This window comes from Trachurus trachurus (assembly GCF_905171665.1).
Source record: "Trachurus trachurus genome assembly, chromosome: 17".
Taxonomy (NCBI): Eukaryota; Metazoa; Chordata; class Actinopteri; order Carangiformes; family Carangidae; genus Trachurus; species Trachurus trachurus.
The window spans coordinates 32,709,203-32,733,660 of record NC_139900.1 but is presented as its reverse complement, the minus strand read 5'-3'; the positions used below and the strand labels follow the sequence as shown (position 1 = coordinate 32,733,660).

General features: G+C 43.1%; 1 protein-coding gene across 1 annotated transcript in view; it reads right to left on the bottom strand.

Moving 5' to 3' along the window:
- Positions 1 to 232: 232 nt before the first annotated feature.
- Positions 233 to 24,458, bottom strand: part of camsap2b (calmodulin regulated spectrin-associated protein family, member 2b) — a 31,735-nt gene continuing 7,509 nt past the window's right edge. The window contains exons 3-20 of the mRNA XM_083992165.1: positions 19,816 to 19,995; positions 18,595 to 18,678; positions 14,196 to 14,337; positions 12,926 to 13,065; positions 11,182 to 11,272; positions 10,975 to 11,076; positions 9,970 to 10,039; positions 9,582 to 9,863; positions 7,857 to 8,589; positions 7,613 to 7,759; positions 7,282 to 7,513; positions 6,882 to 7,065; positions 6,088 to 6,793; positions 4,380 to 4,731; positions 4,198 to 4,297; positions 2,504 to 2,619; positions 2,295 to 2,413; positions 233 to 2,218 (exon numbers count right to left, since the gene is read on the bottom strand). Coding sequence (XP_083848291.1) covers positions 1,919 to 2,218; positions 2,295 to 2,413; positions 2,504 to 2,619; positions 4,198 to 4,297; positions 4,380 to 4,731; positions 6,088 to 6,793; positions 6,882 to 7,065; positions 7,282 to 7,513; positions 7,613 to 7,759; positions 7,857 to 8,589; positions 9,582 to 9,863; positions 9,970 to 10,039; positions 10,975 to 11,076; positions 11,182 to 11,272; positions 12,926 to 13,065; positions 14,196 to 14,337; positions 18,595 to 18,678; positions 19,816 to 19,995 — 4,080 coding nt within the window. The 3' untranslated portion in view covers positions 233 to 1,918. The remainder of the gene's footprint in view (positions 2,219 to 2,294; positions 2,414 to 2,503; positions 2,620 to 4,197; positions 4,298 to 4,379; positions 4,732 to 6,087; positions 6,794 to 6,881; positions 7,066 to 7,281; positions 7,514 to 7,612; positions 7,760 to 7,856; positions 8,590 to 9,581; positions 9,864 to 9,969; positions 10,040 to 10,974; positions 11,077 to 11,181; positions 11,273 to 12,925; positions 13,066 to 14,195; positions 14,338 to 18,594; positions 18,679 to 19,815; positions 19,996 to 24,458) is intronic.

The following is a 24,458-nucleotide window of genomic DNA, read 5'->3' as shown; positions in this document are numbered from 1 at the left end:
TGGCATTTGCACAGGTGCATGATATTTACTTTGTGTTTGAAAAGACAAGATAAAGACAAAAGACTGATGTTATGTCAATCAGTATTGATATAAGTTTAAAACAAAGAGGAATCACAGTAAAATACACTCGTTACATTCAAGACATGAAATGGGACACCATGAGTACTGTTGATAGCTGGCATTTTAATAAAGCTCGAAGGAATAGAAAAACAAAAAAACAAGAATCCATGAACAGTTGGGCATATTTAGTCAACTGAAAACAAAATCGGATTTCAGAGCTGGAAAAAATAGTGTGATTTTCTCAGTACACTCACTGGATTTCATACAATACCACAACATAGCCTCAGCGACTCCTCGGCTACACTTCGCTCTCAAAACGCTTCCTTCTGCAGCTGCACTGCTTCATCAGTACAAACCTCCAACAGGTAAATGTCGTTACAAAAAATACTTCTATATGCCAAAAATATATCTGTACAGTGTCAACCCATACTGAAGGAATGCATGATAACAAATGTAACAGTAATGTCAAAGCAAAATAACAAGCAAGGACCGTCCCGAAGTGGGAACATCATTTGATTAGTTTTAACGGCTGTGGACAGGGTCTTGAAGTGCTATCATAGGTGAATTCATTTATTTACAGTTGTGGACAACTTCAAGGGTAATTGGGATCTTACAGTTAAGACAATATCCACATTAAAGTGACATTTTTGAGTATCTAGTATTTAGTTCCAGCTGCAACATGGTCAATGGTGATTATTTTAATTACTCTTAGATTAATGCACGGACTGATGACACGGTGTGAGGTTTCCATCTACTCTAATACTGATGATAGTCTTATTAGTGATACTGTTGAGTGATCACACTTTTTGCATCTGTAGCACAATAAAAGGCCCCAAACGACAACATACGGATACACGTACATGATAAATTATAAAAGCTACTCAAAAGCTACTACAAGCTGACTTGTTCATTGTGAATGAAACTGCCATTATATACAAACTAATTTAACTTATATACGAATAGTATATTATGTTTCTCTGAATAAAATCTAAGACGCCATTTTAAAATATCTTCAATAATAAATTAAGAGTCTGTTGCAGGTGCTTTCCAGAATTGTTTGATGGTACTCATTTTGCTCAATAATCTCATCACTTTACACTTTTGGAAAGTAATCGCAATCACCAACTGAGGTATTTTCCTCACTCTTCTTGGCACTTCACTGTACACACATACACCAATTTGAACTGTTCATAGGTTTTTCAGTCACAAGAAAAAAAATAAAAATAAAAAAAAGAAGAAGAAAAGAAAAAGAAGAAACATTACACATGCCTGTATAGCAGCAAAACTCTTACCAAAAAAGAAAAAAAATGCTGCCTCTACCTGATCACAGATCAGACAGACCACCCTTTTAACAACCATGGAGAGGGGGCGTATTCTGATCCCAGATCCTTGTGGACACACGACCGCTCCTGTACCACAACAGACCTTTTCAACAGGCGCTGACAAAATAACACCAACACTCACAGCGCATTCATATGACACAAAACAAGCATAAGGCCACACATGATCAACTTATAGAAACCAAACTGCCTCCTCCAGAGGCGTGACATTCAGTGCTTCAGTGGTTCAACTAGGTAAGGCATTGGTCCGCCTATTATTTTCTTCTCTTTTTTGGCACACGAAAACATTGATACACATGCTGACAAGTACATTGTTGTGCACCTTTTAAGTAGTCCAGAGTGTAAGAGTCAGGTCTGTATTGTGACAACAACATCTGAGAGGCCCACTTGTGTTCTACATTCCAGTTGTGATTTATAACAGCGGGACCACATGTCCCTTTAATGAAAAAGTCAAATCCACAAATTCTTCTGTGTTCTTTCCAGAGAAGCATGTCTAAATGTTGTCCAACCATCTGGCACTACTTTGGATGCAGTTTTTTGGGCGTCCCCTGCTTCTTGGTCTGCCACAGATGGCTGGCGATGGTGATGGCGTCCACGCTGGCAGACATGGTTTTGGCTGGGATCTGGCTAAACTGTTTCCTGTCTGAGTTGTACTTGTAGAGGCCCTCTATCATCTTGGCTGTAATGCTCCTGGGTCCGATGCCGGCTAGTTTGGTGGTTTCCTCGGTCTCGGGGCAGTAGGTGTACACAGACCTGAACTGGCATCCAGCGTCACGGAACAACACCAGGAAGTTATTGGCTTCGGATTTCTCCATTTCCTGCAGAAATAAGTAATCATTACTTTGCATTTTTTTAATGCAAGAAGAAAGGAACTAAAACTGGCACTGAACATACATCAAGTATCCTGTTTTTCTGCCCTTCGTTGACCTTGCCAGCCAGGCAGCAGTGAGACAGGGCATTCTGGATGATGTGCTTGTTGGACTTTGCACTGGGCTCCTTGTATAGTTTGGGTCCTGGAGGAAAGGAAGACAACAACAAAATGTAATGTTTTGTACTGTAGCTATGTAAATGAACATTAACTAAGTAAACAGTTTGTCATGTACCTGTGTACTCGGCATTGGAGGGAGTGGAGGAGGTGGTGGAATCATTTTCCCAGTCCTTTTCTCCATTACGACTTCCAGCCGAAGGACAAGTAGAAAAACCTTCGGCAGAGTCCGGCCTGGAGGTGATCACATACAACAAATGACACACACAAACAAAACACAACAACAACAACAACGACCACATAACCACATCAACGCACATAGGTATGGACAAGATATTCAGGCAAACACCAACACAATTTCACGAACAGACATGCACGTACACAAACAGACAGATATGAAACACAGAGAGATATGGCAAAACAAGGTCAGACACTATGGCACAATTCTCCAAGTCCTGCCTGTTGTCTTGCATTAAATCTTATTATACTGTACACACTCCGACAAAGCAGTGTGGTGCAGGACAGAGAGGCATGTTCAGCCAAGCAAAGCAAAGTCTCTGTGCTGCCGTTATGTCTGACTGCGAGAGATGAGCAGCACGAGTACTTGTGGAGGAAACAGCAAACACAGCGGCAAAGCGGAGAGCAGCCAGCAGAGAGGAGAGAGCAATACTGCAAAGAGCAGGGAGGATAAAGAGCAGGAGAACTGAGGCGGAAACACTTCAGCCACGCAGCTACTTTCATAGAGAAGCAAAAACTACAATGAACTACAAGTCTGTGTTTAAAAAACTGTCGGATGAAATGTAGTCACATGGAGCCGTATCTACATGGAGCCACACCTACAGTAGTTTCATACATTTCATCAGTGGAAGCACTTCTTTTCAGACCATTACTGACCTTCCCTTTCTTTCTTTAGGAGAGTTTAGAAAGAACGGGATATGTGCAGAAGCTATTTTATTGCTTCTGAGGGAATCCATGCAAAGTTGAAGACAAAGAAGAGAGGAATAAAAAAGAGAGTCAAGAAGCAGAATTTAAGCCTTATAGGAGGCAGAACGTAAGAAAAACAAAACACCCCAGCGATTGAAAGTCCCAGCTAAACAAAGTCACAATGGTGACATAAATAAATTAACTCAAATTGTAAAAAAGGTAAAACAGAAGTAAAAGTTAAACAACTGGTCAGAAATTGCACAAAATATGTTAAAATGTAAAATAAAAACTTTGATCTGCTCAAACTCGGCTTTAACTTAAAAGGGTCTGTCTGTTTTGCTATTGCTACAAGGCAAACTATAGTATTAACAGCTGTTTACTTATGAGTCCTGAGGAAACATTGTGAGTTTGGGACCAAACTTTATTATTATCCCTTTTTTGTTCAGCCTGCCTCACTTTCCGATACCGAGTCATGGCAAAGTCTGCTCTGCTCTGAAGAAGCAGTCCTGCTTAGAGGGCGTATTATAACCTTTTAAATGAACAGAACAATGGCTGAATCTCTTGGCAGGACTGGAAACCTCTGTTAATGCTCCTGTTAGCTAATGCTAACATTGGCTATGTTGCAATAGCAAACCCTACAATAATGGGATCTGTGGGATTCACTTGAAACTGCATGTTGAACAACACATCACATTAGAATCGATCTTCAGAGCAAGCACACTTGTAAAAGTAAAGAGATGAGTAATTCATCTGTGGCACCTTGAAAAGAGAACACCTAATCCCAATACTTCTGTGTTTTAAGTACACATCGAGCTAGCAGGATTTTTGCAATTCAGGGAGATTTAAGAGAGTCTAAAATTCCGGCTGTGGGCAGAGAATGGGTCTTACCTGTTGTTCTTCTTGTTATCTCGATGGTCTCTATCATTGTCAGCTAGATTGAGAGATGCCAAAGAAACACTAGACACTGAGAAGCCTCGAGGCCGCACCCCTGCAACATGAAAAAAACCTGAAGGTTAAGCAGAGATCAGCTGTGACTGTGTGTTTGCACATGTGGCTTGTGTGTTGCTGACCTGATGCTTTCACAGAGGGAGTGGATGACTCCATGACGTCCCTGTGGATGGATTTGGGACGTGGCTTCTTCTTGAGGCTTCCGGATCGAGGCTTGATGACCTCGTCCATGTCGTCCATCAGTTTCAGCTGCTTTCTCCTCATATACTCATGCTTGATGTATTCCCTCCTGGCCTTCTCATCGTCCTTCTTCTGCTGCTCCTCCTCTGCTTTCAGCCGTGCCACTTCCTTCTTCTGCTCCTGGTCCAGCTCCTGCTGCTGCTTCTTCTCCTGAGACTCCTTCTCCCTCCTGAGCCTCTTCTCCAACAGTGCTGCTTTCTTTGCTGCCATGTCCTCCTCCCCTTTCACATCGTCCTGGTGTTTGACAGGTGGGCAACACATGAACAAATAGGGCTAGTCTATAAGGTAGCATAAAATCGCATGTGATTCTCATCCCTCCTTTTTTATAATAACATTTTATTGGTTTTCAACACTGATGAAATAAAACAAGAGGACTGACAGATCTGCTGCATAATATAAATGTACATATCCACGCCTCTGATGCACACACACACACACACACACCCACTCTCTCCTTTTAGAAATCAGATGTCAGACTGGGAAGATGCTCTCTCTTGGTTCATCAAAGAGGTTTTTCAGGGAATATATATTTCTATTTGCAACAGGAATTGGATATACAAATTATAAGCCATCACTTAAGTATGAGAGAAAATGTCTTTTAGAATGGCATTATTTACCTTCTGTGAACAAAGCGCGGCCATGGCTCTGTAATCAGAGCTCTAATGGTCTCCCATGAGTCTGAGTTCTGGCTCGTATTTTGGCCTAGATTCACTAATGTATTGTCTCTGATCACCTCAGAGCTCAACAGGCACAATACTGCACATGCTGTGCCACACTCACACAGTATTAGATTCCTTGTGTCCTGCATACAGCACCATACTACGGCTGCATAGACTGTATTATTAATAAGGAGTTAATGAACTATGCATAGCCTACCAATAGGTTGTGATTACAGTTCCCAAAAGACAAGGTAAGGTTCACTTGGGATGACCAAGGGGTACATGTTGAGTTTAACTGGTGATTTTGAATTGACAAAGTACAGGTGCAAGTGCAACTGATAACTAATACTGTATGGTTCTACAGATTCATTGTTAATGGTTTTAGTTTCATTTGTGCTGATCATGCTATCACACAAGTCAGAATGCTGTGGAAAAGACGATTGACTTGAAGAAAAAAAGACCTGCTCAGCTGCTTGTAAGACTAGCAAGACTCGTGCTAGCAAGTTAGGTAACTACAACAGTCGATCAACATTTTGGGAGAAAATCTATCATGGAGCCAACAAGGAGCCAGCTAAACTAAGTTGCTCCTAAGGAGTTAGCTTAGCTTAGCTTAGCTTAGCTTAGTACAAAGCCTGGAAGCAGGTGTAAACAGCTAGCTTCTCAAGAAGTCATAAAACACCATGGTGGTCTCAGTCCCTGTCTCCACATTAAAGTCACTAAAAACAGTGTGGAGGGAGTTCAATATGGGAACATAGAGCAGCTCAAGCTCATATGGCTAAATCTACTTTCAAGTGATTATACAATTCAGTTCATTTTGCAGATGATATTCAGAGAAACTACTAATATCTTTATATAGATTTACAATGAAAAGATAAAAATCTATGTGTTGTAAGCACCTATGTGATATGTAGCCTATTATTTGGTAGCTCACCTTAAAAAAGAATCCACAGCACATCTTTTGGTCATCTCCAAAAGCTTCTCCTCCAGTTTCTCCCTCTCCTGTCATCTCCTGGCTGGGGCCTTCTGGAGGCTTCGGCTCAGACAGAGGGACCTTCACCAGGTCTCTCTTGTCCTGAGGTTCTCCTTTGACCTGGGGGCCTGCTGCCTCGGGCTGACACAACACCTCTGATGTCCTTGATTGTTTGACTTCACCCTTCAACGGAGCGTGCTCTGACTTTCTCCTCTCCTCCTGTCGCTCATCTTCCTTCTCTTTGGCTGTGTCTTTAGTTGGAGGCTGAGGAGTGCCAGCACTCTTATTAGCCGCCATCTCTTCTTTGTCCTTAGTGTTTCCTTTGTTGGCCTCTTGGTCCTTGCTTCCTGCAGACCCATCATCGTGGCTCATGTAGGAAAAAGAACTGTGGGTCTGGCTGGGGGTGAAGCGCCTCAGTCTGGGTAGGCTGTCCACTGAAGTGGGGGTGTTGAGCATTCGGCTGAAGGGGGTGACCTTCAGATCATTTGGTCGGGGAGTTCGAGGCGTTCTGGCATGGAAGGAGGCTGGCCGCCGCTTGATGCCAGCTGGGGAACGATTGGGAGCTCGGGGAGAGCCGGACGAGGACAGGATAGGAGACAACGACCCAACTGAGCCCCGGCCTGATCCCCGGCCTGTTACGCTGCTGCTACGCAACTCACGCAGCTGCCTGTATGGGGAAAAACACCCACAAATAGTGAGTAAGTGGTAAAACAATTTTTCCATTGACATTATCAACAGCTATCATTAAAAGATACCTGTGGGGGGATGGAGCAGGAGGAGGAATGACCCAGGCTTGTTGTTGTTGCTCTCTCATGGCCATGATCCTCTCCTGCTGCTGGGCCAAACGCTGCATCTCTGTCTGCAGGAAGCCCAGTGACGTGTTCAGCCGCTCAATGGAGCGTGTGTATTCTGCAAGGTCGATTTCTCCTGGAGCAACACCTGTGACACCACATTCAACGAACAGGTAACCAAGTCTGTTGACCAACATTGCATTGTGGACTGGTACTGAGTCTACACCCTAAATGTCCACTCATTAATTTGTAAATTGAATATTTCAAGACCTCTCCTTGAGCTTTGCCAAGTTCTCATCAGCATTTTCTAATATCTTATGAAGTGATAGATATTTCATTGACTCCCATTGTTGGGGTTACCCACCTCCACCATCTTCACATGGTGATTTAGGAGCTGCTCCATCCGGCTTGCACCTCTCTGCCCGCTCCATGCTGCTCTGGCTGTTTCCCTTTGAGGATGTGAGCGGCTCTGGGGAGGGGGTTTCTGCTCCCCCTGTACCAGGGGTGATAGGGGGTGTGACTCCTTTCCGCCTCACAACATTCAAAAAGGCCGTTCTCCCCATCCTCTGGCGATGGCGAGTAAAAGCTGCTTCCACCTGGAGAAGGTGACGAGACCAATATGATGTGTGGATTTATATTTGAAGATTTATTACCAACTCTCTCTCATCTCTATCTCTTGCTGTACATCCGTTTACCTTCTTCTTCTGGGCTTCGATGGCTCTGCGTTTCTCTTCCAGCTTCATCCTCAGTTGGATCATCTCTGAGGCTATGACGTGGGAGGGGTCTCTGGGCGAAGGTGTTATCGGGGAGGGAGATGTGATTGGCAAAGGAGGTGTAGAGATCTGGAAGAAAGTGCAAAGAGCATTTACGTTAATCACTTCAAGTTACATTTCTGAAAACACTTTTAAATTACTGACACAGAATAAACAATAAACAAACCTGAGAAGACATGTTTCTTGTTGAGTGCGTGTATGGGACGTTGAGATCTGAACTCTCCGGTGTGGTTCCTCCACTGCTCCTCCCCTCCAACTTCCTGAACTTCTGCTCTGCAAAGCTTGTCATGCGCACCAGGCCTCCTCCTCCAGAGCCACCGGACGACGAGACGGGGCTGACGGTGTGAGATCTGGGGATTGTGGGTGCTGAGCTGGGACAGGGGCTGCTCCTGTCACCTCCATTTCCCCTCTCGCCCTCAGGATTGGAGTCACCAACCCCTTTGCCCCCTTCCTCCCTGCTCCGCTCCCTCTCCGGCAGGTCGGGCAGAGGGCACGACCTGGTCACCGCCTCACAGTCCGGATCTATGTCTGAATAGTCTCGCAGAGAGGAGGAGTCCTCGTCCAGGCTCTGGATGTCCTCTGTCCTCACATGGATGCCCGTGTCAACTTCGTCAGTGGACACCGAGTTGGGGTCGTGCTCGTTCAGCCGAGCCTTAGCTGAAGCCGGGTCGTCTCCTTGACCTTGGGCCCCTGGAGGGTCCGACGGCTCGGCACCGTGGAGAAAGAAACCATTGTCTGCGTCCCCCACACCCAGGCTGGCGTGGGGCCTCTCTGTGTCGTGGATAATCTTCAGGGCCTCCTCGATGCTCGGAGGGGTCGATGGGCTGATGTGGCCGCTGTGGTTGCCATGGTGATTGTTGGAGCTGTGGTCGGTGTCAAGGAGGACTCCATTAGAGTACCTTGGAACACACGCAGGTTAATTAACCAAGGCCACAGGGTCGGATAAACTGCTGGATGTTTTTATTATGTAGTCTGAAGATATTTTAAATATTTTACTTTGCTTGATTTATTGTTCATTTATTTGTTTATTTATTACAGGATCCCAATTAGCTGATGTCTAGCTAGTCATCCTGGAGCTTTATTGTAGAACAGTTCCTCTCAGAAGAAGGGAAATATTAGAAGAAAGCAAGAAAAGGTGGATAGCTGGTTTAACTTGTTTTGTAATTAACAAAACATTAAAGCAGAAGTAAGCGATATTTTTGTGTTAATATAAGTCTTAAATAGTTATATCTTCCGACAGCAATCACTTATATAGAGTGTTTGGACCAAAACACAGGTCTGTCAGTCACTCTGCTCTGCTGTAAACCGAGGAGAAAACTTTTCCTGTATCCTACAAGTTTTATCCAATGAGGAGAGAGAACGGCATGCAGGGCTGTGTGTGCAGCCAAGGGATGTGCGTGAATGTGGTGATGTAGGGACGAGGACCAATAGATCCATGACGAGGGCGGGGGCTGCTAACTCCGTCGGCTGACAAGAAGTTATGGTGCGTTCGGGGCAACCCGTAACTCATGTTTTTCCGACCTGTGAAGTCGTACCAGTTCGATCTGGTACGAGTTCACGGGTCGGAAGTTACGAGTGGCCGTTATAGTGCACTTTCACACGCAACAGGTCGGAGAAACGCGAGTTGCGGGTTGCCTGGAACACTACAAAGTCGTAAGTCGTGACTTGAAGCCGTAACTTACGGTTTCAAAAGCCTGCCTGGAACACAGCATTAGCCAAAACGACCGGATCGCTTACTTCTGCTTTAAGGTCCGGAGGTTCTCCTCATTTAAATCTAATCCACATCCAAAAGGTGTAAACGCATTTGTCATGGAAAATGTAATTCCAATTTTTGCAATTTCTCATTTATACAGGCATTGTGTATTTGTAAAGTATCGTAAGTACAAATTACCGGCTTTGGTTCTTGACTGAGAATGTGTTGTTCCGCCCCAGGGGCTTGTGGGAGATGAAGTCCTCATCCTCTTCTGGTATGTGTCTGCTTTGGCCGTTTACATTGACGGGCATGAGGGAGAGGTGGCGCTTCATGCCTCCTCTGGATGCATAGTGAACTTTGAACCCGAGGCCGTCACTGCTGGCCGAGCGGGTCATCCCTCTGAGGGTGGGAGCCTCACATGGCGGCAGAGTCGGGTCTCCGTCCAGAGGAATCTCAAAGGAGATTCCTCGAGTGGAGGAGCTGAGGGTAGAGGAGAATTTGCTGTTAGATCAACAGAAAAACAACAAACCACTTCAGATGTGTAGGTCAGTGAAGGAGTGCCTTCGTAGAGATTTCATGCACTGACCGTTTTTCTTTGGGCCATGTCCCAACACAGCCATCTACGTAGGACATGGAGGTAGATCTCTTCATTATTCCTGTTGCAGAGACAGAGCAGTTTACTTGATTCTAATACTGTGATGTATATATCACATCCCTTTTATTTCACCAGTCAGTAACAAACAAAAACATTCTTCCTAACATTATTCCTATTAATTCCAGTCTATAATTAATAATAGTTATTTATTAAGTAAATGGCTCCAATGAAATAGGACAGCTTAAAAGATACTGTATGTCTGTAAATCAGCCACTAGGGGGCCACTAGTCTCAAAGCAAAACACATTTTCCCACTATTGTGTATTCATGCCCCAGGTAACTGCTAATTGTAGTGATTATGTAATTGTTTCTTTAGTGCCATAAAAACACATTCCGAAAAATTCATGACAAATTTGTTCTCTAAAAACTGTGTTGAAGAGAATATTGATATTACGACACTTGCTGTATTTACAAGTGAGGAATAAGTGAATTCTCTGCCCATATATCTGCCCCAAAACTATATTAACTTGGAACACCACTGAATAGCCAGCAATTAGAAAATACACGATAAATCAGTGATTCCCAACCTGTGGGCTGTCGGTCGTCAAATCATTTTCAAATACTGTAAGTATGATTTTTGTGAAAAAATAAAAATTGTATTTTATTTTTATCTTTTTTAATAGAGGAGATCATGGATGACTGTCACAGCTCCTATAACTTGCAGAGTCCTCATTGAAGGGCCCTCATTTGTCTACTACAATTAGCAATGCCTTAAACTTCCCAGTGCCTGTGGAGCTTCCTACATGTTTTTCCTGCTTTCAGTTCAGTCCTGGATGTTCTATCTTTATCATTTAAAAAAAAGTGGTCTGAGAACGAATTATTTGGCCTCTGTATTGTTTATGGAGTCGGAGGTGGACCATGGACATTTTTGAGATTTTCAAGTGGGCCCTGAGTTGAAAAAGGTTGGGAACCACAGCCATAAATGATAAAACCTTACCCTCAACAGGGATGTTCTCTGGGCTCTCAGGTCTGTCTGCATAGCTCTTTTTGACTGGACTGGATACAGGTGCCATATTTTTAGAGGAAACAGGCTCACAAGCTGCAGAAGAAAACATCAAATGTTTCATGCATTCAATCTGAAGTCGCAAACTCTGCATTTACTATCAGTGCACGCTGATGCTGTTACTGTGAGGTTGTACTGTACCATTCGGGTCGAAGACTCTGGGCTGCACAAACGAGGGTTTAACCACTTCAAACCACCAGAAAAGCTCAGCCATAAACACCAGGTAGTTACTCTGCAAGACCACACACACACACACACACACACACACATCGCAGACACACCTTTGTGGTTAACGCTGCAGTCAAAAATGTAGTTATGTATCAAATCATTAGCACCATGTTTGTATCTGCAGTCTCAGCTCTGTCTTCCCTCATGTCTCTGTAAAGATGCAAGATGAGCTACAACAGCAACTTGACAGATCAGTTGGGTCACAGCCTGCCAACTGTCGCTAGGTAACAGGCTCAGGTGAGTATGTGTGTGTGTGTGTGTGTGTGTATTTGCACATGCATGTACACGTTCCATTGTCTTAGTTGTTTAATATCAAACCCCATACATCTGCCAAAACACCATCTGGAGTTTAGTTTAAATTTATCACATATGTGCACACGGTTGCGCAAAAGCAGCGGGTGAATAACCTCCATCAATGATAAATGCATGTGTGTTATAAACAGAGAGACTCTGGAGGTAACACAGAGGATTTCATCTGGAGGAAACATGCACTGGCCACTTGTTTCGGACAAAATGAAAAAGAGCTGGGATTTCTTCTTCTATAATCTGCTGCTGCACATTATGTATGTTTTATTTTGGAGGCAGCATAGCCAATGGCTAAGTGAGATATACCACATCTCCTTCCATGTAAGGGTCACATGCACACACATAGACATGCTGATTAAGATTCAGTGAGCAGTGAGTTTGTGGTGAATGGGCAGAGAGCCAGAGTCGTTAGCTCCTCTCCATGATCATTTCTCTCCCTTCTCTCACACTTGTACCACTTTACATGCAATATTCACACACATTCACACTTTATAAACAATGTGAATGAGAAACGAAGAGAGAAAAACTGAAGAAAGCGTGCACAAGTGTGAAGACGGCCTGCTGTGTTGTTTGGAAGAATAGTGAGTCCAAAGTCAGCTCGGACCGCGACTTGAATCCGAATGTCTCTGCCCACACTCTCTGCATACTATTTAACCCACACGGGCCCCGCTGCAGCTCGTGTAGCCAGGGTGGCACAGAGACGCCCCTTAATGTGGTCACAGTAAGGCTTTCTATTGATCAGAAAACAAATGTGTGCGTGAAATTGGGAGATCTCTGCCTGAGGAGCGCGTGAATCAGCAGTTGTGTTGTCTCTTCAGATCACAGATTATGTTGTTTGATACAAAAAAAACCGTAAGGGATGCGGGGAGAGGAAAAGAACAAGAGAGGCAAGCAGAGACGGGTCAGGACTGTGAATCTCCTCTGAGCAGAGTCTGTCCTCTGTCTGAGAGAGGCGGGTGGAGGAGGGAGGGGGGCTATTTGGCCTGCAGCGTCTGTACTAGAGAAGCATCAACTGCACACACACAGACAGTCATATTCATTTAATCTGCTTGTGAAGCAATACTCACTGTTGCAAAATGATCTTTATGTCCCTTCTAATACATCCACACACACACAATTACAACCCCTGTGAGAGCGAAGCCTGCTACACACACATTCATTATTAAACTTTTCCTTGCATGACTCATTTTTTCCCATTTGTAATTTCCCGCCCCCACTCTTATTTAAAAAAAAAAAAAAAAAAAAAGAAGCTTTCTTTTGACTCTTTCTTCGGAGTCGACATTATAAAAACAGCACATTCCACGACGTCCACGTACATTAATATTAATATTTGAACGCTGGTCTCACTTACCTTTATGGATGCATGTGCATAGAGCATGTCCTCCAGGCTGAAGTGGCAGCAGTGGTTCAGGTTGTTCTTGCAGAACTCCTGCACCAGCTGGAGGTTGTACAGACTGTCAGCCAGTGACATGGTCTCCTTGAGGCAGATATCTGCTCAGCCGGGGGCGGGGTCACGCACACAAACACATTCAAGGGGGAGGGTTGATGGAAAAGGCCAGACAGGAAGACAAGGAAAAGATAAGGCAAGAGTTTACGTTTAAAAAAAGAATACATGAGGGGAAAATTACCCCCACTGCCCTCCCACTGGTATTTGAGCCGTGAGCAGTAGCTCATTTGAACCACGCTAAATCCTTGAAACATTTCATGACAAGTTTTCAAACCGCCTTCAACTCTCCTCTGGATGAATCATCGGGATTTTTATCCCCTGACGTTGCTGTAAGGACGGCCCATACATGAGTAGGATGTCCAACAAGAGGGAACACATCAGGGACAGGAAACCAAGCATTACAGCGCTTTTCATTACTGAACTTCTTCATTATATATATTTTTAGGTGAAATCAAACTGCTGTGAAACGATCAAAATGAAGTTTAACCCACTTCAACATCTGGTCCACATCTGCACAAGCTGCCTGTGAACTACAGTCAATCCCAAGAGCCTCAGAGCGTCGACATGAGGATTGTTTATCCTTGAAATAGCAGCCAGCTACTCCTCTAACGGTCCTCCGTCACACACCCCTCGTGACCAATCGCAACCCAACCCAGGGCATTTTTAGAAAGAAGGGCGCAGGCGAGCAGAGAGGAAACAAGTCTTTGTCTCTCTTTGTCTCGCTCGCCTTCTCTATGTCTGTCCTGACTCCTTTCTGCCTTACAGGATATTTCTTTATTCATCATCATCATCCTCCACAGCTCCTCTATCTAACAGTAAATACATAAAGGCAAAAAGAGGGTTCACAATCTATTGACTAGATGCAGTTTAGGATTAGGATGAGAAGATGATGTCTACAGTATAAAACACTATTAACTACAGATAATGCTGCCAGAGAAGAAGAGCAAATGGATAGTAAATACACTCTTTGTTTCCAGCAACCTTTTCAAATGTATGTTAGTTACAGCAGCAGTGAGAGCAGAAGACAGCGTTCTTTGTGACTGAAAACCATTCTGGTTAGCTCATTGTGTGCCATTCAGAAGTGACTTTGGTCTTGTGTGTTTGCATTTTGGAATCGTTACAATAAAAGTGGGTGGAAAAAGTGAGAGTGGGCGTGGTTACACAGTGACCCTACCTTCCAGTCTGACGGCCTGTGGGCAGTAGAAGTGCAGCAGGGCAGTCAGGGCGCAGCCGTCGGTGTTGTCCTTCAGCAGGTTGTCCACCAGGGGGAGCGATGGAGCGTTCCTCTGCTGGGCATGCTCCCTCCTGTAGCGAGCCTGAAACCATGGCAACGGCACAGAGACATCACCCATATGTGAAGTTGGCATAGATAAGTGCAGTTGACGCTGTGTGCTGTTGGTGCAAACATCTGCAGACACACTTTTATCTGTATGCAGCAGTGCACGACACACACGCACACACACACACACATGCACGCACACACACTCTCGCTCTCTCTTACAGATAAGTAAGTGTTGATTTGAGGATTTTCAAACAGGATGGGGTTCAGGCTCCACTCAAATTGTGCAGATTAAATTGATCATGCAAATCATCAGACACAACATCTGGAATGAAAGAGTCATCTAAAATCTAAATGGTTAAAAAAAAGATGCAGTCCTTCACTACTCTTATTTTCAAGGAGTAGTTTGATTTGTTACATGGAAAAAGAGGAACAAAATGCATGCTTACAAATAACAGGTTTGATCTATCATATAGCTGCTAGAGTATAATTCACTGGCACTGAGGCAGTCTAAACCTCCATTGTGGTGCTGTAGCAGACAATGGCAGTGATTCACAGTTTAATAATACCATGTGTTAGTGCATCCTTCCTGTGTGCAGGTGCTCTATTCGTCTCTCGGGGCCTGTAAAAACCACAGAGACAACGCTACTCTATATGTCCTCAGGGCATCAGTACTCCCGGTTTGCCCATAAACACAGAAGAGCGATGTCTCGTCTGCATTTTACAACAGATATGATGAAAGCGTCAATCACAGCAACTTTCGCTCGCTGACAGCCTCTCAGTTTGTGCACAGAGGAGCAAAACGCTGCCCTTCGTTCCATTTGGTTTGTATGAACACACATTTCATCTTTTACTGGTTTTTGTTTCACTGCAGCCAATTTAAACTCATGCATCGGGGGAAAAGAAACTGTTTCCAGTGCAGAGTGCAGACAACAAAATAACCAAATCAAACCAGAAAATAGGCAGATGGGAATACTGGGGCTGTGTTTTGAGAATCAAATGTGATTTTCAGTGGAAAATCTTGCGTTGGTGAGATCATGCTGCTAGTGCTAGACTTTACTCGCTCTTAAGAGAGAAGATGGGAACCAAGGTTGGCACAGGACAGGGTGGGAGGGGTGTCTGACCAATGCATGATGGGGGCTCAGGGTCACATGCATGACAAACAGGGGCACTGGGGTTGGCGGGGGTGGAAAGGTGTGTCCTTGCAGGTTTGAGATTAAAATGGAGAGGGGGTAGATTGTCATGTTATGTATGAAGGGGAGGAGTACTCCAGAATGGATGGACTTACAGGTACCAGTCTCCAGTACCATTTGCTAGGAGACTTGATGGTGGATGACCATTGGACAACAACAGGAGAGAGTGGGAGAGGCATTAGCCCAACAGCAGGGGGAAAAATGTGTCACTACTTCAACTGAGGGACAACTCCCCTACTATCACAGAACTAATAATCATCAATCCAGAAGAAATGATCAGTGATGAAGTTTACTGAGAGATAGATCTCTAAAACTATAATGTAGGAAGGAATTAAAATGTCAGTCCCACCTAAATAAAATTGAGATTTCCCTCTTCAGGGAAAGGCAGCAGGATTCATCCTCAAGGGAGCATGACTGTCAGTACAAAACTTAAGATAGTTCAGATGGACCCAGGTGTTGGACTGACAAACCAACGTTGCCAACCAAAGGGCCATTTTAAAATGCTGATTTGACCTCTCAGGATGTTTCTTTTAAACACGTTTACAATTATGTTCAACAGACAGATTTTTTCTTGCTATAATTTACAATTAGTTCATGAGAAAAAAAGCATGATTAAGCCAAACTCTAACTTTTGCTTGAAAAAATGTGTCATCGCTCACGTCTTGGACTCTTGTCTTAACTAATTCCACCACAACTAAGCTTCACTGATAAAAGTAATCAAATGTACAAACATAAACTGGACTTTCCACTACAGTATGTTAAGCGTGAACATTTACACAGTATTGACAACACACACAAAAATGCTGAACACTTCAGTCATAAGACTACAGTTGAAGATCTTTCACGCCATCCCGGAATAGACAAAATTTACTGAGAAGTGTCTTGTGCTCAGCCATCAGTGTGTGTGTGTATGTGTGAAATCACCTCGCCTGAGTATGTCGTCCTCAGTGAATAGACTTCTGTTAAAGTTGATAATACAGACAGGGAGCTGTGTGATGGAGCATGGAGTAGGAAAGCAGCTGACTGACACTGGTCGTACATTCTTTAAAAGACTCTCCTCTTTCCTTGTTGTAACTTGTTGACAAAAGCCGGAGTTTCTATATGTGAGTCAATGCAGGACAGGTCATAACCGTGCCCTATCAGCTTACACAATGACCGCTGTAGGCAGTGATCTCTCTCACTATACTGACACAAAAACAGACAATAAGCGGGAGAAGATTCGCCAAAGAAACTCCCTCATCAGATAAAAGCTGCTTCTAAACTGATTTGGCCGCTCATGACGTCTTGCAGCTCTTTGAAGAGCAAGTTTATTTTGCTCTGTGAGAGAACAGAGACAACACTCACAGCCAGTTTACAACCTGTTGAATGTCAACAGTTTAATCTAATACTGTGATAATGCCTGCTTTCAGTCGTGGCATGGCTCTATGGATAACAATGCCGGTCCATCGTTTTGGTCTTAGACTCAAATATCTGAACAACTACAGAATGGATTGCCAGGGATTTTCAAGATACTCACAGGCTAAAGCCAAATGACTGATCCCGTAACTTTTCTATGGCACCAGCCTGAGGTTCATGTGCACAGTTATGAGTCGATGAATTGTCATGAAATTTGCTGTAGCTAGGCCTATGCAGTAATATCTGTCCCTATGTGATGGATTGCTTCGAATTTTTATACCAACATTCACTTTCCCCAGAAGATAAATCCTGCTGTCCCCAGATATTTCCTTTGGTGCCAAATACTTGAAACTAATTTAAACTTAAGTGTTTAGCGCTAATTGGCAAAGGTTAGCCCACTAACTTGCCTGACTAAAAAGGTAAACCTGCTAAACATGAACATGGTAGCATTGTTCTTAATTTTTACAACTATTTCGCTAACAATGCTAATAATGCAATGTGCTAAATACTAACAATGAATATTGTTATGTAGCTCAATTCCACTTTGAGCTAAATGCTTAATGTAGCTCAAAGTCTTTGAACTTTAAACTAAATGCTAAGGACTTAAAATGATAAATAACAGTGAAATGTGTTAGCATTTAGCCCAAAGCACAGTGTCTACTCTATGTTCAGTACATGCTATCTTTGAAATCACGCAGGTTTACTCTATGACCATTATGGCTCTCGGCTATTTACACATGCAGATTAATCAAGAGGTTGAATCAGTGTTTACCTCTGAGTTGGTACTGAAAAGTTCGAGTTTCTTATTTGCCTGTGTACACACACTCTCAGTAAGATAATATTTCTTTTTCAAATTTTTAACCTTTGCCCTTTTGTTAGTGTTGCAGAGCACCGACCCGCAGCCGGGGAGGTCGTGACCTGATAAGGCAGCGTCAGTGTGCTGTAGCTTCATGGTGAAATGAGTGGAGGAGGATGGTAGCTCACTGCTGTGTGTTTGTCCCAGTAGACTGACTCGTTGTGTCACATAGACCTTACATAACCACGAGGCCTGCAGGATGACAACACTGCCTCTGTCTCTCTCTGACTTTGTTTTGCCACAGCTGACAAAGTTCCTGAGTGTCCGTCTCCACGTCGTCCTCTGGTGTCATTTCTCTCTCTCTCTCTCTCTCTCTCTCTCTCTGATTGTCCCTCCTCACTTTTCTTCTCTCTCTCCCTCTCTGTCTGACTCCCTTTCTCTCCTCCTCCACCCTTCACATTTTTTTGTCTTCTCTAACAGCAGTGTTGCGACTCTTGCCAACATTTCTCTGCAGCTGGTCAGAGACTGAGCTCATCTGTTCCTTAGATTCACAGAGCACTGTGCACTGCACTGGATGTGTGTCTACATATCATGTGTACCTATCTACATGTGTTTTGCGTGGAAGCTGACATGCTCACGCCTTTGAGTAAAAGCAGGGAATATTTCAACAAATACATAATCAAAAACAGACCGGGGGTGAAGTCAAAAATGAGAAGCAGAAAATGAGACATAAAACAAAAGCAAATCAGAAACACAAGGCCTGTTTTGCCTCTGTTGTCATTGCTAGCTTGTCTTCATGGAATAGTTTTGGGATATGTACAATTTCTTTACGATATTATTTACAAAGCAAGCACATGGCGACAGTGGCAAAGGGGAAGGTTCCTATTAGTGTGTATGTTTGTGTTCTTACTTTGTGTGTTGTGTTTGACTCCTGAAAGGAAGCCTCTCTCAGCTTCTGCTCCTCCACAAGGATGTCCCTCAGGTGTTCGTTCACCTGGGAGAGAGAGAGAGAGAGGGGGGGGGGGTCAAATTTCACATAAGTATTTGCTGGACAGGGGCTGAATGGTGAGTTTGTGTTGGAGAGAGAAACTTGACCATGGGCACAAGAGGCTCCAAACATCAAAGAAAAAAACCTTTCAGACCTCACATGCCCATTAACGACTGATGCTAAATATTTCTGTAACCCAATATAGGCTACAGCACTCAGCTGACTTCCGACTCGAGCGCTATGTAAAAAGAACTTCAATGGCTATTTATTTCTTTAAAAGCCCACCCCCCCTTTTTTTTTTTTTTTTTTTTTTTTACAATTACTGCTCTTCTGTCTTCAAAGGGTCTGTGTAAACAACAGTGATGCAACATGTTTGCCTCAGGTTACCAGGGCCAATCCCGGCTCTGTCGTGCCATGTCTTAAAACTACACACAGTACTACATGTGATGTTTTTATAGGTATCTATAAATTAATCCTACATGTGTAACCCACTGTCTCGTTGTAAAACTGAGCAGGACACACTTGGGCTTCTTCATTGACGAGAATTAGCAGTGTCTCAATGTTTAAATGATTAATTCATGCCACTCTGGGGTTTATGTCATTTTTTGTAACATAAAACAGGGAAAGAGAGAGAAAGATTTTGAATCAAGATTCCCTTCAAATCTTCTGCAAGGTCGAGTCAAAGCGACTAAATAATCTGTAAAACGGTGAAATAAACTAAAGATGCAATCACAGAGATTTAGCCTCTGCCCTCTTAAAGCTCACCGCCCACTTGAGGTCTGACTTCAAATCCTGATTTAGGACACCAGAAAAGGTTGGGCTGTGTGTTGAGTCAGTCATCTTTCGCTAATCTCTCCGACATGATTACATGTGGTTGGGGACAGTTCTTCATCAAGTTCCCTTTCTAATATATCAAGACCGTATTTGAAGGAGCAGTGGGGGAGATGAGCTCAAACACTCTCTCTGCACCTCCTATGTCTTTCATATCCAGAGTAAAACAAAGAACCATGTGTCGGATAATAAGCCGCCATTGTAAAGGGCTCAAGGATGTGTACACTTCTTATCCACTGTGAAGAGAGAGACTGATGTCTTCCTGGTTTTGTGTACACGTGAATGCGCTTCTCTGTGTGTGTGTGTGTGTACCTTGTTAATCCAGGTGGTGATTGCATCCTCTGTGTCATAAGGCAGCTCCTGGACGTGTCCGTCACTGTGCGAGGGTTCAGCCGAGGAGTACCTGTTGATGCAGGACATCACCCTCTCCACACTCACCATCTCCACTGTGTACGCCATCATCAGGGTGTCTATGAGCGCCAGGTGGGAACTCTGTAGAAACACAAAGAAACACTAGTGTTAAAAAAAAAGGTGAATCCAAAAGCAGATCTACAGATTTCCTTATACTGCTCTGTTTTTCCATTTTACCACTGAAGCAACAAACTGAAAATAAAAGCCCTTATTTTATATTCCACCTGCTTCTCTGTGCTTGTGCAAACATCATAATGGCTGCTCAACTGGTACAAAGTTTCTGGGCATTTTTTGAAGAGCAGAGTTGTCCAAGTTTGCTCAAACAGCTGTTTTCATTCAACAAAAAATGAACACTGGAACCATCAGAAGAAAAGAGAGAAGATGTGCAAGTATTACCGCAGCTTCAAAAGGCGTTTGTAGCCGCATCAACTTATGATTTGATAACACTGATTAAATATAATTTAATAAGGCATTGGGCGGTGCCAGCTGGGTCTCTTGTGCATGTAACTGACACAAACTAGAAAACTCTAGATAAATGCTGTTTCACATCTTTCCAGTAGAAATAGACTTATAGAAAACAATATATTGTCAATGTTTTCACTCCCACTGCCTGCAACACAACTTGAAAATAGAGCCATGAACAAGAGTAAAACACAGACAAGGACGATTTTGTTGCAAAAATGAAAGCAACATCAGTTGTAGCTATGTCATTATTTCATCAATGCAAAGGATGCTGTTGACATATTTTTTTATATTGGGTTACAGTACACTGCAGTGTCAGTATCTCTCCATGGAGGCACATCTTCCTTTTTCTTATTTGCAATAAAATAAAGGTACTAAGAAACACTACACTAACATCTGCTGGGTCTGAGTGTGGTATGAGGCAGGCCTGTGTCTATACTAAATCTATCATCAGTCTCCTAACTCTGTCTTGTGATGTCAGCTGAGGAGGTTTGTGTGGACAGCAGGGAGTCTTATTAAGTTTATCTTTAGAAAATCAAAAGCTTCTGATCACTGTCTCTCACATCTGTCTAGAAAACCACCTTACACTGTTAAACTGCTACATCTACAGTCACTGTTATAGAGCACAATCGCCTGAACCAGTCATTCACTTAATGTGAATGGTTTTTCTAGACATCAACACCTACATAAAGCCTGACATTCTCCTGGCCTTTCCAGGCCGGTCAGACCAACAGACCTCCCCTTCCCTTTCCTGCCACACCACAGGTCCACTTAAAAACATTTTCAGTGTGTGTGTGCTTGTGTGTGTGTGCTTACATCTGCTTACTTAAGCATCTATGTACGTGTCCAACCTGACTGAACAAACATATAAAGTCAGGTGTTCCATGATGCAGGTGACCCAAACCAGCAGACACAAACAAGCGGTGAGAACATGCCCCACCAGAGTCGGTACTGTCAAGCACAGTTGTCTATTCATAACCACAGAGGGAAACAGCCAATGTGACCAAGTGTTTCCCAGAGGAGCCAAACAGCAGAGCCAGCGCTGCAACTCTGTACTGGTCCTGGTGCTCGGTGTCAGCACCGCATGCTCCTCTGCCAGACTAAACAGACAACTTGTACAGAGGAACTGTGGCTGTTGCTCATACGTCACATGATGTCACTAATTTACACAAATTACCCAACTGAGTAAAAGTTTAAATAAGCACTTATATCTACATTGATATTAATTACTATGTAATGTATAAACATGTTTAACTCTTGATTAATAAGCTCATCTTTAATGTGTTTAATGATCGTATTTTCATACTTTATAAATGATGGATTCAGCTTTTATATGTTAAGTATCATATCTATTACAAACTAGTTATTTAGAAGATATCAGTGGTTCATAAGATCATTTATAAGGTATAAGTAAATGGATAACAAACTAATATGAACATTTATGCTGCACTTATACATTTAGATGGTTGATGAGTGTGTTATGTTTATCAGCACTTATGCTGCTATTTCATAATTATATCAGGTTATGAAATAGCATATCATCTGTCAAAACTGATGATCATTAATACTCTGTTGATCAATCAATCAGTAAACAAGAACTGTACATGAGAACTACACCAGCCCAGGTGATGATATTGAATCTGTAGTGTATTACATGTGTAAACAGGATTGTTTGAATAGCTGCCTGAACACACGAGCCTGATATTGAACTTTCAATCAAACCGTCTGCAGACACTGTTTTGAATTCCAGCATCTTCAGGATATTGTCAGATATTTCACATTGCGTACGTTCTCCTCCAGAGGTACAGTAGCCAGTCTGGCTGACAGCTGGAACAACTGATGGAGAGGGGGCAGAGAGAGAGAGAGAGCGTGGGGCCAAGTAGCTTAGCCTGGAGTTGGGGATCCAGAGAACGTGATTTTCATGAAAAACCACTGAGCTTTTTTTGTGATTGAAGATTTTCTGAACTCATTTGCATAAAACTGCTAAATCTTCAACCTAGTTAAGAGGCTTGTGGAGGTGTGCACATGCGTACGAGTGCATTCAGATATCTGGGTAATGAAGTAAGACTGATCACTGTGTTCATTTATTGTTCATTAGCAGTTTTGGAGAGTGAAAATCTGAATTTAAACATGGGGAAAACACATTTTAGGTGTCCTGCTTTGTTGCCATCATTGAAGAATATGCTTTGTACTGTAGATTCACTGTGTGAAAATCATTAGAGGTGGGGGAGAGGTGAAAAAACAAGGAGAGTATTATATTATTTCTTTTTGCTTTGCCTTCAGCAAAAATAAGTCAAAAGGTTGAGGCTAGGACTCTAACAGTGATACTTAATGGCATAATAGAAGTAACTGTGTAGAGTATAAAAGTCACAGTAACCCCCCTTGTAAAACTATATCTGTTATTTTTATTGGGGGGAGATTTTGAGGTGCTTCCACCTCTATTCTTTTTTTTAAGTATATTTTTTGGGCATTTTTACCTTCATTGGATAGTATAGTATAGAGAAAGGGGGAATGATATACAGTAAAGCCCAATCAAGCTCTACCAACTGCACCACACGACGCCCCTTCCACCTCCATTCTTTATGGAGTTACACAGATGTTACAGTGGTATCTGTGTGTTATCTATGGCCGCGTTCAGACCACCTTTGACGCTGCCTGAAAGAAGCGATGCCATCATTCACCTGTATGGGGGCAATCTGGCTCAAGCAAAAACACACAGGGTCGTCAGACAAGAACGTTGAACCAGGCTCAACTTTTGCTGCAAAGCAACGAAACGTCATCTTGGCTCATTCCTGGAAGATTAGGGTGTGACATGGAGGGCAGATCTCTACTGTTTATCCTACAGTCACTGGGATGAAGGATAAAATACTAATAATAATACATTAATTTGGTTATTTTAACAAAGAGCTTGTTTCAGTCTTAAACGTCTGCTAACTGCAAAATGATGCACTTTTTTGCATTTTTAAAACAGAAAAAATGTAATTCTCCCCTACTCCAGTAATTTTCTTATAGTCCCTGAGAGAAAAGAAACTATTTCTACATGTCTGCAGTCTGTGTCATTGTGTCATTATTGCACTGTTTCATTATGGGACATTTTTATTGAAGGCTAACACAACTGTCTCTGTGCATATGAGTGTGAGAGCGAGACAGACAGACTGTAAATGGAGCCGTTGCTTACATATCTACAGGCTGCTCTAATATCCACTGGAAAAAAAACACTACTGTTGACACTACAGCATGGATTTAAAAGCCATGTGCTGTCTATTATCCCTTCACAAAGAACTCTCTCATGTGTGTGCGTGCGTGCGCTCGTCTGTGTGCACGTGTGTGAAGCAACTCTAAACCACTCACGGTGACAGACACGCCTTATAAGGCTGTGGAAATGGCCGACACTGGTCATAAAGGGCTGTAAGGAGCTGCAGTACATTCACGCATGCCACCTAACTGGAGCATCAGTATTCATTCTCAGTGCCCTACAATGGCTGCAACAATGTGTGTACTTACGTAAGTGTGTCTGTGCAAGTGTGCATTGTGTGTGTGCCCTTGATCAAAGACATCCATAGGAAAAGTACAACACAGCTGAACAAACAGATAATCAAAGTAACGTCTTCCACCGCAAACATCACAAGTGTGTGTCCATCCGCCACAGGTACACACTCCGAAATGACCCACATCTGAGCAACATCACTGTTTTTACTGCACGACTGGCTCTTTTTGATTGCACAAAACATAGGTAGCATCAGTGTTATGGACAAAAGTAGGTATGGATACAATATGATGCGTCTAAATAATACAAATGCTTGCCATGTTGTGCCCTTATAAATATAAAAGAAACAGTTTGTATGTGTGTTTTGACAGTTGTGGTGCAAAAAAAACAAAAAAAAACACAATGATTTTCCTTTGCCATCTTTCTCACACACACACACACACACACATCCATTCAGTTCGACCGAATCCATCAGCAAGGGCGTTTAGATGCAGGTTCACACCCCTCTGCAGGCAAATTCAATTACCGCTGTCGCTGCTCCGTCCCTGTGTTTCTACACATCGAGGGCAGAGTGGTGAGCCAGCCGAAGGGAAAA